General features: G+C 46.1%; 1 protein-coding gene across 1 annotated transcript in view; it reads right to left on the bottom strand.

The window, feature by feature from the left end:
* Positions 1-1046: 1046 nt before the first annotated feature.
* CMC1 (C-X9-C motif containing 1) overlaps positions 1047-19391 on the bottom strand; it is a 46880-nt gene continuing 28535 nt past the window's right edge. Inside the window, exons 3-4 of the mRNA XM_035128761.3 lie at positions 2625-2715; positions 1047-1285 (exon numbers count right to left, since the gene is read on the bottom strand). Of these exons, the coding sequence (XP_034984652.1) occupies positions 1171-1285; positions 2625-2715 (206 nt within the window). The 3' untranslated portion in view covers positions 1047-1170. The remainder of the gene's footprint in view (positions 1286-2624; positions 2716-19391) is intronic.

Raw genomic sequence — 19391 nt, forward strand, 5'->3', positions numbered from 1 at the left:
GCCATGATGTAGTAAGAACATTAACCAGCTCAGTTTCTTTAGGTGAGCTACTCATTGAAGTGGTTATTCTTTCTCTTTCACCTTCCCATTCCACACATTGATACTCTAGTCTAGGTGTTACCATACCAAGGAATCCTTGAGCCTACTTTACATGATTTGTGCTACATGAGTCCTAACCTGCAGAAGTCCAATAGTATAAAGTGTTTGCATGCAGAAAATGCCACACTCAATCTCCAGGCTATAAAGTTGGGAAGGATCCTGTAAGAAACCCTGGAGCACGGATAGCCAATGCAGTGCCCTTTAATGTTACTGGCCTGCACATTCCATCCATTCTTGACCATTTGCCATGTTGGCTAAGGCTGGTGGAAGTTGTAGTCCACTAACAGCTGGAAGGCACCCCCCTTGGCATCTGCTGCTGTTTCACATAGATAACAGTGGGTGGGTGGACAAGCTTAGCCTAAGGGCAACTTCCTATGGCTTTTTACACTGCTGTGGGATACAGCAATAAAAAATATGGGGCTAATTTAAGGAGGGAAACTTTTAGCTTTTAGAAGGGGAAGAATGGCTGTAATCTGAATTTGCCATTCAGTTGCTTCTCACAGTTCTCCCTCCCTTCCCAAGCAAAACTTTTGAGTTTTAAAATCACTTGGGAACTTGTGAGTTTGTGAAGCATTCATGCATTGCTGTTTTAGCAAGGTCTTCAATTAGACAAATAAGGCTCTGCCCCCTTTAAGCATTTTCTACTTTTTAAAAAACCAAAGGCTTCCTGCTCTGGCTTTTTGCCTTGAGGTACCATAGAAAGTCTAAAGGCTGCCTCCTCGTACACAAATCCAGCCAGTCTGATCAATATGGAAGTAGGTGTGAAAGTTGGAAATTCCCAGAAGTGTTGAAAGAGATGTCTCTGCAAATGGGTTAGTTGCAGGAGGTTTTTTTAAAAATAAAAATAACTTAGGAAAGTTTTGATTTAAATTTGATTTGGTCAACTTTTCTTTTGAGGTTTTTAAGCAGAGGATCATGCTTTCTTGGCTTCCTGTATTACAATATGATAGCATACAAGCTCCATTTATTTCAGCAAGTGGGTTAAGGAAAAGTGATTTTAAGATCTATTCAATTCCATGATATCAAAGGTATATAAAGTTTAAGTGTAAGCCAGAACATTTAAGACTTTGACTACATGCTTGTAGGAAGCCTCTGCTGCTTTCGACGATTTCCTGTTTCTCTGAACTCTTCCCTTTGCTTCAAATATTCAGCCTTGCATTCTTCATAAAACGATGGATCATTGTAGCTAGAAGACAGGCAAAATGCGTTCATTAGGTCTAACAGTTTTTCGACTCGATTTTAGTTACTTATCTACTTAAAAACATGTAGGAAATGGTGCAGGGAAAGCAACAACAGCGATACTGATTCTGTGGTAGGTATTCTATGTGAGTGTGCAACCACAGCTGATGTTTACTTCTTGCTCATTTTTAAGAGAAGGCAACTAACTCATTAGCCTGCTGTTGCAGAGATGTGTGAAATGTGTGTAGGAGACCGCATTGATACCTACACCCCACAACCACAATTTGATAGTTCTTGTTGAATTGCCTGCAAGGGTGTGTGTGTGAGTGTGTGTGTGTGAGTGTTTGTGTGTGTGTGTGAGAGAGAGAGAGAGAGAGAGAGAATCACCTTCCTTCTAATACTTCGCAATTGGACCTTCTCTTTTCATCTTACTACAAATGATGGGGGAGGGGTGTAGAATGCAATATATGGTCCCAACTCGTACAAAAAGAGGAGTACGAGAGAAATTCTAGGGTCTGTGCACTTGCAAAATGGAACTTCAGTTTCTCTGCCTTGCAACCCTCCATTACACCTTGCAACCCTCCATTACACCCTCACAAGGGTTAGGCATGTGCAGGTGGGGGGGAGATGAAGGCGCTGTTGGGAACTAAGGCTCACACAACATTGGATTTAACCCTGCGCCCCCTTAACAAAACAGGCAACCTCAGAGCAGAAGGATGCATTTCACAATAGCTGCTTTGTTCTTAAAACTGCCTAGAAACTTACAGCAGGAAGGCTCCATCACTTTCCAAGCAAGTCTCTCTGACTGTTGAAAGTGGCAGTTCTCACACTTGACAGGAAGTTCTTCTGAATGTTTAGTCAAATAAACCTTTCTTGTAATGTGAACTCATTGGTTCAGTTCCTACACCCTGAAGCAACATACAGTTGCATCTTACATTGCATCCCTTCAAATAAATGAAAATGGTTGTCATATCACCTCTTAATCATCTCTTCTCCAGCCTAAACTTTTCATCATAGGACTGGGTCTTATGACAGAAGGTGCATTTTTTTAAAGTACTCAATAGTATGGAGTAACTTTTTTTTTGCTTGCCATGGCAGCCATTTTGTGCTGGCACACCTGACACTTAATATAAGAGTACTTGCAACTCATTTGTTACAAAAAAAGAGCACTGGTTATGCTAGTATAGATACATCTAGATTGTGTATCAAATACTACCTATTGAGACTAAGATTATCTATCTTGTCAGCTTCTAGAGCTCACTCAAACACACACAGCAAGAGGTATTAAATTACACTTCCTTTAACTTATTGCTTGGTGTGGACTTATCTCCATGCTTTGTACTTACTAGCCAGTGACGCATTCTTTCAGGGCTGCATTTTCTTCTCTGCATTTTACCACCATCAGAATGCCTGACTCTTGGCAACATTTGGTGAAGGCTGAAACAAAATTTGGGACAATTGGGGTTATACTGAATAACGTGTCACGTGTAAATAGGTTGTGACCCTTGCTCTTGATCAGTAGTCTAAAACGACTTCACTGCAGCAAAGTACACAATCAGCACAGTAGTATACTTAAGTTTCTGGAAAATGACAGGTAGTCCATCTAAAAGCATTACCAGAGTCTATGCAAATAAATGCTTGGAATGCATAAGTAATTGTGGTAGAGGCCTATCACACAACTATCAGTCTGAACGTGTGGAATGTCACTTGTTTGAAAACTGCTTTGTGCACTAAAGCAGAATATTCCAATGGTACCTCTTCAATACTGGTAATGGAGTGTTTTTGCGCTATTGACTGGCCACAGTATTAGAGACAGTATTGGATTCCAGGGATGTTGGCTTGATTTAGGAATAGAGTTTTACATCAGAGGTGATAAACCTGTGACCCTTCAGATGTTGGAAGTTCAACTTCCACCAGCCCCTGTCAGCATGGCCAATGGTGAGGGATGAAGGGAGAATCTGATGATAATGCCTATGCCCAGTGTATTCAAGAAAAAAAATTGAATACCATCTCCTCCTTCAGTACTATACATATTACATAACATTTTGCCCAATAGGCAACCCCTTTATGTGTAGGAAGATTTAGATAATTTTCAAACAAGCAGTTTTGCCAATGCACAATCTCAAGGACTGTTCCACAGTACAGCATGTAGAAGTGTTTAAAACAGCAACAACAACACACCCACCCCACCTTCATTTGCTAGTAAATTACTCTTCTCCATCTTTGCACCATGAATTTACTCAATTTAACTGTTACAACAAACTTGCTCCTATTACAAAGTGATGTAATATTCCATACAAAATGGACTAAACTTACTGTACCTGTCCCAAAATAGTTCAAGAAAACAAAACAAAAAGCAACATTTATATTGGGGCCGAAACAAAGCAGTCCACATTGCCCCAATAAACCAGCTGTTCTATGTCAAATGGGTTTGGTATAAAATCTTCCTTAGTCTGGATGAATAATAAACACACTGTAGGCTATACATGCACACAGCCTGACCTTTTGATTGTGCTAGCTTCTGCTAGGGTAGTAGTGGAAGAGGGCTTGAAAGGGACTAGCTGTGGGCATTTTAAAACCCTGTGCACAGTACTGTAATACCCTGCCATCACTCTAAGCTTGCTAAACAAGGTTTCCGCTCTTTACCTATCCCCCTCCCCATACAACTTTACGTCCTTACTAGAGCACATGGGGGAAACTCCAAGGTTTCTCTAACCCTTCCCAAGAAGCCCGGCCAGATATTATCCGTTACATAGTCTCACTAAATAATATCACTTTTCCATGCTGAAAAGGGAAGGAGCCAAACTTTGCTCAAGAGGGATTTTATCTTCCAGCAGTAGCTGCAGGTCTCAAGGCTGCCTGATGATCAACCCATGGTGCTGCTCAGCTTCAAATGACTAGCAACTCTGCCATCACTACATTGGTGCACTGAAAACATATGGACATAAGGGCCCTGCTGCATAAGGCCAATGGCCTATCCAGTCCAGCATCCTGTTCTCACAGTGGCTAACCAGATGCCCAGGGGAAGCCCACAAGTGCAGGAGCACAAGGGGAGGAGAGAAGGGCCCCACTGTTCTGATGGTTGTTTTTTTTAAGGCTGTTTTATCGCTACTCTCCAAATGCATCAAATTATTCCAGCCATTAAAATTTGCATTGGGAAGCTGTCCAAGTCACCGATAATGCCTGATTGTATTAGTCGAGAATAAAATAAGCCTTCGCAGAGAAGTATTTTCTCACTCAGTGACCGCTCTGATCTTCAAGCTTAGCCACTCCTGGCCTGCTGCCTTGAGCTTTTTGTAAGGTCTTTCTCACTTGTTTAGCAACAAGGTTGTAATTAGGCAACCCCCCCCCCCCGCCTTCGCACTGTGTAACAAATTAACACTGCTCATACTTGGGAGGGATCTTCAATACTACTAAACTATTTATGAAACAGTATTTATTCTGTAACAAATTCAGGAGGTGAAACCCTTCTCCTTTTCATACTGCTTTCAACAAGTCAGGGCCCGTGTGATAACACAGCTAGACTTTGATTAGCATTTTGCACCGCTGATTCCGATGGACCACTTCACGCAAGCCTGTTTTCTTTTGCAGATACAACCTCCGTGTCTGAAAGCCCATTGTGTCTCATGACGTGCGATAAACACACACATGTATTTTGCCATATGCAAAACCCAGAAGGTGACCAGCTCTCGTATGGTTGTCACCCAGGACTTCTGGTGTGCAAAAAAGCACTCCTGGCATCTTCTATGAAGCCAGAAGTGCTCAGATGGCAAGAGTGTTATTATTTATCCTCTAGGAAATTCCTGAAAAAGGAACGCCAACATACTCCATCTCCTAGTGGGCTTGCAATAGTTCTGATCAGTGTTGAATAAGGAATATAAATGAGAGCTCTGGTGTTTATGGGGATAGTTTAAATAAAGAGCACTTCTGATCAATGAACAATGTTAACCTGCTTAATTGGGCATTGGGTTAATAAGATCTATTTAAAAAAATTACATGTCTGCATAAACACTGAAAATGGCAAGCACCGGGTTACAGGACATTTCTCTCTCACACACAGTAAGGCAGGGATCTGAAACCTGTGGACCTTTAGATGTCATTGAACTCCCAAGTCCTCCATTAGCCCCAGACAGCATGACCAATAAATAGTAAGGGATTAATATTGAGTTGTAGGCCAACATCATTCGGGGGGGGGGGGAATCCTACAATAAGGAATGCCTCTAAGATGTTATATGCTGCTTAATCAAAATATCTCTAAGTGGCTTACATAATAAAATAGTGCCTGCTACGATCATATGCAAATCATCCCAAAAAAGAAATAAATGATTCTTCTTTCTTCAGTACTGTTGTTCTTATGTATATGCAAATTCAACTGATGAATGAATGAGTTAATAAACTCAGGCTGTTATGCTATATATGCTTTACCTGGTTGTAAACCCCATTCAGTGTAGTAGGTCTTACTTTGGAGTAAACAGTTTGGGATTGCATTGTCAAAAGTAAAATGTATTTTCTTCGGTGACAATCCTACAGGAGTGTGCTCTGCATTTAGACATGTCAAAGTTCTGTGCTGGTAACCAAAAGCAAGACTAAGGAATCTAGATACCTAAAAATGTTGAAGCCCTGCTTTTCACATCTTATACGCTGGCTCTTAAAATATAATGTGTATCATAGATATACACTGTTTCTCTCATTTCATATAAACACAGTGGATATAATAAGTTGGAAAAAATGTTGAAGGGATTCTTAAGCTTAACATTTGGTACCAACATTTGGTAGCAATTGGATTTCTGCTTTCCCACTGGCACTGGCCAGCTTTTCTTCTTCCTTTTGCAATCATTCCCCCTGAAAGCTGTGAAGTAAAATACACCCACATGCACACAAAATAAAATAAAAGCCGAAGACAACAGGAGGTCCCTCTCACTTGTTAGCTCACCAGCTTCAGTTGGTTAAAGGTGTGATGTCCTAGTGAACGGAGACTGAACTGCTACAGAGAGCACACCCCAGCTTCTGAGCAGCCTTGCCTGAGCTACACACAGCCATGGCTACGCACACAGGAAGCATCATTACAAAGTGATAAAACTGCTTCCAGCTATATGGTTTTAATGTTGTTAATGCTAACTAAAAAGGAAAAGAAATGGGGAGGGAGAGCAGGCACGGGGATATAAGAATCCTACCATGCAGATGTATCACACAGCTTAATTGCTGGCTTCTGTATCCCAAACCCTTTTAAATCCCGCAAATACGAGGGGGGTGGGGAGAGAAGCTACCTCAGGCTAGCTACACAAATGTTAACTAGATTCAAGTCTAAAAGCGCTGCACCTCTCACTTTTATTAACCGATTTTGAAGCTTCTCTTCTCCATGCAGAAAATTCAGAAAAGCTATAATTGAAATCCACTTTGAGGGAGGGGGATAAAATTGATTCAGAAATCAAACAGAATACCAGGTGTATACAACTCCCAAATATTAAGATTAAGTTACAGGAAATCAACCCCTACTCCCTGTTCAGCTTTACTTATTTCCCATGTTGTCAATAGAAGGCTCATCTACTTGGAGGACAGACCAAAGATGAATATTGCGTTCCCCATGTTTTCACAGTATTTTCCACAAGCTACCAATTGAGATAATAACTGGAGGGCACTACCCTTTTCACAATCAGGCGGCAATCTGCTGACATATACTGCATGCTGAGTGAGGAACAGTTGGCCTTTCAAGTCTAGTCTCGCACTGCAAGAAAAGGAGGGACAAGGCTATCCAATAATCCATAAACCATCGTTTTTATTTTTGAGCCTACTCTTAAAGAAAGAACAACCACCCACAAGGTTTGTAGCAAAATAATGAAACTTAGCTTGCTGTGGTTTTATTTTTGTTTTTTAAGCTACCATATAGCAGATGTGAAAAACATGCAGCTTCTGTATGGCTGCACGTTTGTGTGGCTTATTGGTTTAGAAACGTTGCTTCTCATTAAAAAAAACAAACCCCAAATTGCTTTTCCAGCCTTCATGGGTGTAGAGCTATGTTTAGAAGAGTAATAGCTAAACAGAAGAAAAAAGCTACGTGTTATTTTTATGTAGATACTAGCTGGCACTGCCACACGTTGCTGTGGCTCAGTCTGTTAAATGGAGACTCAGTCCCCCTTCAGACTCCCCTCACCTGCAGAGTCCCCCTGTTTTACGTGTGTTCTGTTTACGCTGGCACATCCCTGTGATTCCCCCCACCCTGTCCTGACCCATGACGTATCACGCCCCCTCTTCCTCCCACCCTCGGCTCATCCCTGTGACTGGTCCCACCGTGTCCTGACCTATCTCGTCCCCTCCTCCCTCCAACCCCCATCCAGGCGAGTCACTACCTCCATTCGGCCTAGTCTGTAAAGGCTTCGGCCTAGTATGTAAACAGGAGCCGAGGTGCTGTTGAGAGGGAAGATTTTATAGGTGCGCTACCAGTGTAGCCACCGCTAGAGGGCGCTGGTTTGCAACCTGGTTCTTTTCCCAGCATGCACTTTTGGCTGAGTGGTGCGTTCTGGAACAGGTTTTTTTTTGGGGGGGGGGTTACATGGCAGAGGTGTGACATCTGTCTTAGCAAACTTTCCTATATCCTTCGGAAATTTGCATGTGATGTTGTGTCAAAATTTCACCTCAATCGGTCAAGCGGTTTTGGTGAAAAGTGGAAACACACCCACATGTCCTTTTTACATTTATATATATATATTTAGAGATTAACATCATTTTTTTATTTACAGTATTCTTATTTATTAAATTTGTATACTGTAACACTTATATTATGTGAACTTAGGAATCATTAGTTTTGAATCTACATATATCTGCCCCACCAAGTAATCTGGTTAATTCTAGTGTTTGAATCATTTTGAGCTTCCATGGCAACTAGTCAGTCACTTACTGAAGTAAATTATAAAATCATAGGGACCCTAAGGGACATCTATTGCAGCCCCCTGCATGACAGGATCTAAACTAGATCATACATGACAACCTCTGCTTAAAAATCTCCAAGGAGAGTCCACTACCTCTCATGAAAGTCTGTTACACCATTGAATAGTTCTTACTGTAAGAAAGTTCTTCCTGATGTTTAGTCAGAATCTCCATTCTTGTAGCTTGAAGCCATTGGTTCATGTCCTAGCCTCCACAGCAGGAGAAATCAGGATTGCTCCATCTTCCATGTGACAGCCCTTTAGGTATTTGAAGATGGCACTGTGTATATATTGCAATTAATGTGCTTTAATAGAGCTATACTATTTGCCCTCACAGAGAACCATCCACCCTGCAAAGGTATGGGTAGTGTTCGCTGTTTTACAGCTAATGAGCCAATTCAGCAGGTGTGTGTGGCTTGACCAAACCTATCAAGTTAATAGGCATCTTTGCAGCCAAGCATCCCACTTTATAGCACTCAGGTTTCTACAAGAAGGAGGTTCAGTGCACAACTACAGAGTGGATGGTGTTTTGTTTATTTAAAGAAGGCAAGATTCACAGGCCAGGAAAGCTCAAAAAGTGGTTGTTGTGTATGCCTTTTAAAACTGATGCCTTTTAAAAAGTCCTATAATATTTAATATGCCAAAAGTTATCCCACTGTTGGTTATTTTGGTGTGTCAATTTTGTGGAAGTGAGAGCTGGACCATAAAGAAGGCTGATCGCCGAATAATTGATGCTTTTGAATTATGGTGCTGGAGAAGACTCTTGAGAGTCCCATGGACTGCAAGAAGATCAAACCTATCCATTCTGAAGGAAATCAGCCCTGAGTGCTCACTGGAAGGACAGATCCTGAAGCTGAGGCTCCAATACTTTGGCCACCTCATGAGAAGAGAAGCCTCCCTGGAAAAGACCCTGATGTTGGGAAAGATTGAGGGCACTAGGAGAAGGGGACGACAGAGGACGAGATGGCTGGACAGTGTTCTTGAAGCTACGAACATGAGTTTGACCAAATTGCGGGAGGCAGTGCAAGACAGGAGTGCCTGGCGTGCTATGGTCCATGGGGTCACGAAGAGTCGGACACAACTAAACGACTAAACAACAACAACAATGTTGTTTTTGAAACAAGAAAACTGATGCTAGTCTCATGTCAAATTACTTCATGCCAACTAGCATTATTACTTCTGAGAATATTCAAAATGTAACATCTCCAACAATCCCTGCACCAGCCTTGTAAAGTAGGTCAGTGTTGTTATTCCCTTATGCAATTTTTATTTTATTTTATATTATTTATTTATTTATTTAACTGAGGCAGGCTGTATAGTTTAAAAGAACATCAAACAACTTATAAACAAACCTTGTAGAACGGCCTTCCTGGAACTAACCAGGATATGCATTCATTTTGGGAAAGTTCAAATAGTCTATGGAAGTACACCAATGGAGAATAGTACCATTCTCAGCTACTTTGCTAATAAAAGTTTTGCTGCTGTTCACACTAGAGAAATATATCAAATTTTAAAATGTTCATAATGCAATAAGCAAGTGTCCCACTCAGATTTATTATTTAATTGTAATTCTCCCCTATACACTTAGCAAGTAAACCACTGCCAAAGTAACACTGGCGATCTTAGGACCTGCCTCTGTGGTTTATATATAAAGGGTTTACAATTTTACTACTTAAGAGCTGGTCCTATGGAGGTGTTACCTCACCATTTATATTTTCTTCAACACTTATGATATTGCTATCACACTCTTAAAATAAGAAAATCTACCATGCACTAGAACAAGCTTAAAGTTAGCCCCCCCCCTTTTGAACCAAAAAGAAAAAAAGAAAAGGAAAAAAAGTATATCCCCTAAGATTCACATCATTCTTTTTTGCTGTACGATTCAATTTGGGGGTGGGGAGAGAGAATCTGGAGTGATTAGGTGCTACGAAGTATTGGGTATTTGAAATCATGCATTTTGTAAGACATACAAAGGCTCACACTTAATGACTGAAGCTATAAACATGCTGATTTTTAAAAAATAAAATAAAAACAAAGTTATGTCTTTGACTTTGTATTAAATTGTGATTTATTAACTTGTTATTTTGAAGATTACACATTGTGCAAGGAATGGATTTACGGGTGCATTTAATGAGGCAAGTAGAAGGTACGGCAAACATGAAAAGACTGTTCTGAATTGTCGTGTGTGAGCTATTTGATATTTCTGACACAGTACAAAAGGCAGCTTCTCTGTAGATTGATCACGGTTCGGTTAACATCACTGAATATCTAATACCTCCAACTCAATTAATTCTCACCTGATTAAGATCAGACTGATATTCAAACTAAATCATCTCTCCAGTCAAGTAGAAATCAATATTTCTTATTTTACTTTTAAATTATAGCAACAAATAAAATACACACATCGCCGTGTGCCAGGAGTGGCTTTTCCCAGCTTGGCCCACTATGGCATGCATAACAGAGCTGATTAAAGAATTATTCTAATTTGAGCAAGGACATATAGAAAAAAACAAGATTAAATCCGAATATGACGAGATGGAAAGAAGTAATTATAGGGCAAGCAGAAGATTGACATAGCATAAACTCTTATTCTCTAAAAATTTACCTCATTTGTCAGATCTGAACATCCATTTGCCTTCGCGTTCATGCCTGCCATACTATGTTCATAATCCCATATTAAATAATGATCCTACCTCCAACAAAGTCCCTATAACAAACCCAGCACATCTTCCTTAACAGAACCATTTCAGAAATTGGCACATGTGTGGGAAACTCTAGAAGGACAGGAGAAAGAAAGATCAAAAGCCTACTAAAAATCAAATCCTGCTCAAACAATCTAACCTTACTCCACAACACAGACGCTTTATTTCCTTCTGGTAAACTGGGGTATTCTGAGCTATAGGCTATTGTAGGCCAATCCTACTACATATACTACACTGAAGTCCCTGACCAGCAAATACAGTGGTACCTTGGTTCTCAAATGCCTTGGTACTCAAACAACTTGGAACCCAAACACTGCAAACCCGGAAGTAAGTGTTCCGGTTTGCGAACTTTTTTCAGAAGCTGAACATGCCCCGTTTTGAGTGCCACACTTCCGTTTTGAGAGTTACGCTGAGGTCTGTCTGTTTTCGTTAGTTATTTTACATTTTTGTTTTGCGCCTTTTTTGTTTTGTTTTTCTGTGGAACCCAGTTCAACTACTGATTGATTGATTGACTGCAGTACATTGTTTATTGCTTTTATTTTATGGATCAATGATCTTGTTAAGATAGTAAAATTCATGTTAAATTGCTGTTTTAGGGGTTGTTTTTAAACGTCTGGAACAGATTAATCGATTTTGCATTACTTTCTATGGGAAAGTGCACCTTGGTTTTGGAACGGACTTCCGGAATGGATTAAGTTTGAGAACCAAGGTACCACTGTACCAGCTTGCAGCACTGGAGCAGCAGCTGCAATTAAATGGCACAGTACTAGTCACTCTAGGGCAGGAGTACCCAGGATGATGTTCTCCAAATGTTGTGGACTACAGTTCTCATCATTCCTCAACATGTTGGCTGGGGCTGATGGGAACTGTAGTCCAAGACAGCTGTACAACCCTGTATTGCCTTCCCCAGGTGTAGAAAGTACCACACATTTTATGTGTGCAGCACAGCAAGGTTGGGGAAAACTCACAAGCACACCATCCTCAGTGACTTTCAGCTAACACATACCGTACAAGGAGAGTTACACCAACACAGAGAGAACAATAGGGGAACTAGAAAAAGGGTTGGTTCCGAGTCTTCAGTTTCTTTTCGAGTGTCATTTACTTGCTGATTGCCAGGTCCCCCAGCTTAAGGGCTCCTGAACATTGACAACATACGGTACTTTCTTCTCCTTCAAAACAGAGCCATCCATGTCACTGTTGAAAAAGCAATACTAGAGGCATTTGCACACTAGATGCATTTACCTTCCCGCCGGAGCGGTACCTATTTATCTACTTGCAGTATGACATGCTTTCAAACTGCTAGGTTGGCAGGAGCTGGGACCGAACAATGGGAGCTCACCCCATCGCGGGGATTCGGCAAACCCTAGGCTCAGTGGTTTAGACCACAGCGCCACCCGCGTTAGCACCAGGCAAATTCAGGTAAGCTCCTATACCATGCAACACTTCTTAGGGGACTAAGGGGATGGAAGGGGTCCTATTAGAAGGTGGTCCCCAGCTACAGACTTTCCTGCTCTCTTTTCAATGCAAAATGCTTCAGAAAAAGCAGACTCCTGGCATTTCACACCATTTTATCTTTTAACAGAACTGCATTTGCTAGTAATCTCTCACTAGCTTCAAGGCCCTTCCTCATTTACACACAAAGCCTGCACACTAATCTCAGAACAGTGAACAGCAGGCAGCAAAGAGTCCATTCTTCTTCCTGCTTCAAATCCAGACTAGCCCAGGCAGTTAGATATGCGTTGTTTGGGGTGCCTCTGGGGTAGGCCCTAAAGAAGTGTCAGGCAGAGGGACAAGCGTAACGTTTATGAAAAGATTACAGGGAAAGCAACATTGACTCAAGGAGAAATTTCAACTGAAATATGAGATCACAGACCCAGGTTCCGTAGATTAATTCTGTGCAGGTGACTGGCGCTGTCAAGCATCTGACAGCACCAAGTTTCCCTCTCCAAGGTGCATGTCTGCAGATCTAATCCAGGTTAATGAGCAACATCAACTCTGAAACTAAAAATATAATGGAGATCAATCTAATGCAATCATTTACAACTGCAACCCTCGCTGAAGAAACAGAAGTGTATAACAAGATACTGTGCTGTGGGTTCAGAACACACAACAGCAAGCAAAAGGCAGCAGAAGCAGAGACTGATTGGAGAAAGACGTAGCAAAAAAATGAGCGATATTTATTTATTAAATTTCATTCGAAGATCACAGGGCATTATAAAGGTAAAGGTAAAGGGACCCCTGACCATTAGGTCCAGTCGTGACCGACTCTGGGGTTGCGCGCTCATCTCGCATTATTGGCCAAGGGAGCCGGCGTATAGCTTCCAGGTCATGTGGCCAGCATGACAAAGCCGCTTCTGGCAAACCAGAGCAGCACATGGAAACGCCGTTTACCTTCCCGCTGTAGCGGTTCCTATTTATCTACTTGCATTTTGACGTGCTTTCGAACTGCTAGGTTGGCAGGATATAACATTAAATTATAAAATTATAAAAACACTAAAATACATACTGTGAGGGACAGGGGATATCGCGAAGTCCCTCCCCTCCTGAGTTCAAGCCAATCCCCGAGCACAGGGGAAAGCAGAGAGAGTTCCGATTCCAGTGGGGAAGCAGGAAGTCGTGTCCGAGGCTCAGGCAAGGTAGAGGAGCCAGGGTCCCAGGTGGGACAGGAAGGGGCGAATAAGGGGGGGAGACCCATCCCCCCAACTCCGGAATTACGCAGAAAGAGGAGGGGAAAGAGGATGGGTCTGCCAAAGCTTTTGTGTTGGAGAAAGACGCGCCAAAAGCCATTAGGAGGTTCTGAAACCGACTGACCACATCACTCCGTGTAAATAGCAATGACTTCAGCACTGTAAATACGCAGCACCAATAAAAGAATAAAATGCAGAGCTGCGTAGCGTCGTTACTCTGAAGTAGTCCACTCCGGCCACTGTGACAGCAACCTCCTAATCCTTTTTTTGGGCTACTTTGGAGTTGCCGGGATGAGCGTGTCAGAGGCGGAGAGATGGCGGCAGATCGCGGAGCAAGCCCAGCAAGAACTGCAGCAGCTGTCGCTGCAGGCGCAGGGGGAATTGAAGGCAGCTAAAGAAGAGACTAAGAAGGTCCAGGACGACCGGCTACAACTTGCGGAACAGGTGAGAGCGCTACAGGAAAGAGAGCAGGAATTAAGGGCGGTGGCGGTAGACCTCCAAAACAAGCTGGATGCAGAGAAAAACAAGGCGGGAGGGGCACCCCAAGTCCAAGTGCTGCCAGGAAGGAGAGCCGGGACGCTAGTAAGCAAGTTCAATGGAGACCCGAAGGAATATCAGGGCTTTGAGACTGAGATTGTGTATGCTCTTGAGCTGCACCACGATGAGTTCCCTGATGATGAGCACAGGGTAGCGTTTATTGTGGAGCACCTTACCGGGGCAGCCAGGGAGTGGCTAAGACCGTTAATCGCAACAAAGAATCCTTGCATGAAGAATGTCAAACTATTTCTAGAAGGTTTGAAAACGATGTATTCGTCCGATAGTCATATGGACCAGACTAAGGAGGAACTTCATAATTTACGCCAAGGAAATATGACAGTTCGCGCGTATTGGGCGAAATTCACCATGCTGGTGCACAGATTGGGGTGGGAACTAGAGTCACCCCCAATGCAAGCGGCGTTCTACTTGGGGTTGCATGAGGAGGTGAAGGATGAGCTCTCGAGAGGTCCAAAGCCCAGTAATATGGATCAGCTGAGCAAAGCGGCTCTGGCGGTGGGGGTGAGACAGGAATCCCGGTGGAGCGACAAGCAAGCAACGCGCGCAAAGCGAGCTTGGTTCCCACGGTCGCAGGAGAAGCCACTCCCCCAACAACCCTTTCAAGCCACGCCTGGGGCCAGCCAGGACCAGGAACCCATGCAGATTGATAGCGCGCGCGCGGGGGCTTTTCAAACCCCAGCGGCGCCAAGACGCAAGGAGGGAAGGGGTGGGAATTGCTTTCTCTGCAACTCCCCCCAGCATCTCGTCAGAGACTGCCCACATCGCAGGGAGTGGCAAGGAAAGGCGGGAACGGTTGTGCCCTCCCCCACTGACGCAGCACCACAGCAGGGAAACGGGAAAGCCTGGCTGCAGGAGACAAGGGGCAGCAGCCAGGCACAGTCCGCAGACAACAGCCCCAGCCCACCCACCCGCACAGAGAGGAGCAGAGCCAGCCCACCCCTCCCAGAGCAGGAGTGGTTCTAGAAGTGACGCTCACGCTCCCAAATGGCTATCCACTGACGGTCCTCGCCCTAATTGACAGTGGTGCCTCAGCCAACTTCTTCTCGAGAAACTTTGCAGAAGAGCACCAGATCCAGCTTCTGCAGCTGGATTTTCCCCTGCATGTGGCAACCATTGACGGCAGAGAGCTGCTGGGAGGGGCCATCACTCTTCAAACCCCCCCCCATGAGAATGACGGTGGGAAGGCACTCAGAGACACTGGCATTCAACGTCACAACCATCTCAGACCCCCCCCCATCGTCTTGGGCATGAGCTGGCTGGCGCGCCATGACCCCTCCATCAGTTGGCACCAGAGATGCATCACTTTTGGATCGGACTTTTGCCTGGAACATTGCATGCAGCACCAACCAGGGGAGGGGCCTCCGATAGCCACGGTGGCCACCATGCACGTCAAAGGGGGTGAGGCGATACCCAAGCCGTACTGGGACCTGCAGGAGGTCTTCAGCGAAGCGGAGTCCGACCACCTACCCCCACACAGGCCTTTTGACTGCCAGATCAACCTGGTGCCAGGGGCAACTATACCCCCAGCCAAGCTGTACGCCATGTCAGACCAGGAACTGGAGGATCTGCGCGCTTTCATCGACAAGAACCTCAAGCGGGGGTTCATCAGAGAAAGCAAGGCAGCAGGGGGCAGCCCGGTCTTCTGGGTGGACAAGAAAGACACGCAACAGTGCCGTCTTGTGGTGGATTTTAGACGGCTGAATTCAGTGACAGAGCCAGTGGCTTTCCCCATGCCCAGAGTGGATGATCTCCTGACAGCGGCACGCAGGGGCAAGATTTTCACCAAGCTAGACCTGAGGGGGGCGTACAACTTGATCAGGATCCGGGAAGGCGATGAATGGAAAACCACGATGTTCACGCCTCTGGGCTCTTTTGAATATCTGGTGATGCCCTTCGGGTTGCAAGGGGGCTCAGCATGCTTCCAGGCCTTCATGCACCACGTCCTGGGGTCCCTCCTCTTCAGGAAATGCTTGGTCTTCCTGGATGACATCCTTATCTACTCCGATGACCCAGTGCAGCATGTGAAAGATGTCAGGGAGGTGTTGCAGCGCCTGAAGGAGAACCACCTGTATGTGAAGCTGGAGAAGTGCAAGTTTCACACCAAGGAGGTGGACTTCCTGGGCTACAAGCTGTCAGACAAGGGGCTGGCGATGGACAAGGACAAGGTGCAGGCCATCCTGGACTGGCACAGCCCCAGGACGCGCAAAGATGCCCAACGCCTACTAGGCTTCGCCAACTTCTACAGGAAGTTCATCAAGAACTTCTCTCGCGTTACGGCTCCCATCACGGACTGCCTGAGAGGCAAGCAGAAGTTCAGGTGGACACCAGAGGCGCAAGCAGCGTTCGAAAGCCTCAAGAGGGTGTTCGCCTCAGACCAGAACCTGTTCCACGTGGTTCAGGACGCGCCCCTACGCGTGGAGACAGATGCTTCTGATAAAGCTGTGGGCGCCATTTTGTTGCAACTGGACGCCAACAGAGAGTGGAGACCCTGTGCCTTCTTCTCCAGGAAGTTGACCCAGCCAGAGCGAAACTACACGGTGTTTGATCGGGAACTTCTTGCGATCCACGCTGCGTTCCAGCACTGGAGACACTTCCTGGTGGGCGCCAAGCACCCCATCCAGGTGTGCACAGACCACAAGAACCTGGAGTTCTGGAGAACTGCCAGGGTGCTCAACCAGCGGCAGATACGGTGGGCAGAGTTCTTCTCGAACTTCAACTTCTCCATACACTACATCCCGGGAGAGCAGAATGTCAGGGCGGATGCCCTCTCCCGCAAGCCAGAGTACATGGAGGAGGAGGCGCCACCGGCACCCAGGCACATTTCCCCCCCGTCAGCTTGGTCCTGCGGAGCAGCAGTGGTGAGCGAGGCAGAACTCACAGCACTGACGGCAGCGGATGAATTTGCCAACCGCATCTTCAGAGAACTGAGAGGGGGGGGAGCAGGCACAAGACTTTGCAGAACGCAGGGGGCTGCTTTTCTACAAGGGTGCACTGTACCTGCCCACCACCCAGCTTAGACGTACGGTCCTCAAGCAGATGCACGACAACCCAACGGCGGGTCATTTTGGGAGGGACAAAACCACTCACCTAGTCATGAGACACTTCTGGTGGCCAGGGGTGCGGGAAGATGTTCGAGACTATGTAAGGGGCTGTGACACCTGCCAGCGGGCAAAGGTGGTCAGAGCAGCGCCACCGGGATTGCTGGAGCCCTTAGCCACGCCACACAGGCCGTGGGAAGTGGTGTCCATGGACTTCATCACAGATCTGCCTTCTTCCAGGGGCAAGACCGCAGTGTTGGTGGTGGTGGACCTCATGTCCAAAATGTGCCACTTTATACCGTGTGCCAGGGCGGTCTCTGCAGAAGAGACAGCCAAACTGTTTGTGGATCACGTATTCAGACTGCATGGATTACCTTTAAGGGTTATTTCGGATCGTGGCCGCCAATTTGTTTCCAGGTTCTGGCGGCGGCTCATGAACCTCCTGCAGGTGGAGGTCAGCTTGTCGACGGCTAGACACCCGCAGACCAATGGACAGGCGGAGAGGGTCAACGCCATTCTGCAGCAGTACCTGAGATGCTACGTCAGCCAGCGGCAAACGGACTGGGTGGATCGCCTGCCACTGGCAGAATTTGCCTACAACAATGCGGTGCACGTCTCCACAGGGGTGTCGCCCTTTAAGGCCAATCACGGGCGTGACCTCAGATCTTTCCCAGAGAGGGAGGGGGAGGAGGAGGAGGAGGGCCCACAGGCTGAGGATTGGGCAGAGGAACTGGAGACGGTGCACCAGCAGCTCAGAGAACACTTGGAGAGAGCCAAGGAAGCGTACAAGAGGGGGGCAGATCGCCACAGGCGACCGGGGGAGATCATTAGGGTGGGGGACAAAGTTTGGTTGTCCTCGGAGGGCCTTCCCATCAGAGGGCGATGCAAAAAGCTGGCGCCCAGAAGGTTGGGCCCCTTCACGGTCACGCAACAGGTCAACCCGGTGGCATACAGGCTGGCACTGCCAGAGGACATGAGGGTGCACCCAGTGTTTCATAGATCGCTGCTGTCGCCGTACAGGGAAAGCAGCAGGCTCCGAGACAGCGAACAAACCCCTGAGGGAGGGGGGGAGAGGGAAGGCAGGGAGCAACTCAATGAGGCCACGGCCATCCTGGATTCAAGGTGGGGGGTGGGGGGACTGGAGTACCTCATGGCATGGGAGGATGCTCCACCGTCCCAGAATGAATGGGTCCCAGCCACTCAGATACAGGAGGAATTCCTGGTAGAAGAATTTCACGCCCTCTTTCCCCATAGACCCAAGCCCTGGCACATGGAAAGGGAGGGGGAGGGGGAGGAAGCACGGGAGAGCAGTTCACCATGGCGCTGGGAAGCGGAGTTTGAGGAACCAGAGGATGAGGTATGGGTGTCCCCGAGATCCACCCAGTCAGAGGAAGGAGCAGATTGGCAGAACATTTTTACCCCCACCAGCTCTGACGCCACGGACTTTTTGGGATTCCCGTCCTCCCAGGCGGAAGGGGGGGGCTTGCAGGACTGGGGGGAGGTGTTCACACCAACGGGCTCGGAAAGCACTGAGTTCTTAGGCTTCCAGTCGTCACCGACACCTGGGGGGGACCTGGGGAGGGGTGAAGGAGAGCTTGGGAGGGGGGTGGATGTGAGGGACAGGGGATATCGCGAAGTCCCTCCCCTCCTGAGTTCAAGCCAATCCCCGAGCACAGGGGAAAGCAGAGAGAGTTCCGATTCCAGTGGGGAAGCAGGAAGTCGTGTCCGAGGCTCAGGCAAGGTAGAGGAGCCAGGGTCCCAGGTGGGACAGGAAGGGGCGAATAAGGGGGGGAGACCCATCCCCCCAACTCCGGAATTACGCAGAAAGAGGAGGGGAAAGAGGATGGGTCTGCCAAAGCTTTTGTGTTGGAGAAAGACGCGCCAAAAGCCATTAGGAGGTTCTGAAACCGACTGACCACATCACTCCGTGTAAATAGCAATGACTTCAGCACTGTAAATACGCAGCACCAATAAAAGAATAAAATGCAGAGCTGCGTAGCGTCGTTACTCTGAAGTAGTCCACTCCGGCCACTGTGACACATACCATGATAACAAATCAAAACAATTACCTCCCCCCCCCACATACACACAGTTTAAAAGGCCACAGATGGTTTAATTAGCCAGAGAAATGTTTTTGCCTGGCGCCTAAAGTTATGTAATGAAGGTGCCAGGCGAGCCTCCCAGCGGAGACCATTCTACAAGCTGGGA

Source organism: Zootoca vivipara, chromosome 11 (assembly GCF_965207765.1).
Source record: "Zootoca vivipara chromosome 11, rZooViv2.hap1.1, whole genome shotgun sequence".
Classification (NCBI taxonomy): Eukaryota; Metazoa; Chordata; class Lepidosauria; order Squamata; family Lacertidae; genus Zootoca; species Zootoca vivipara.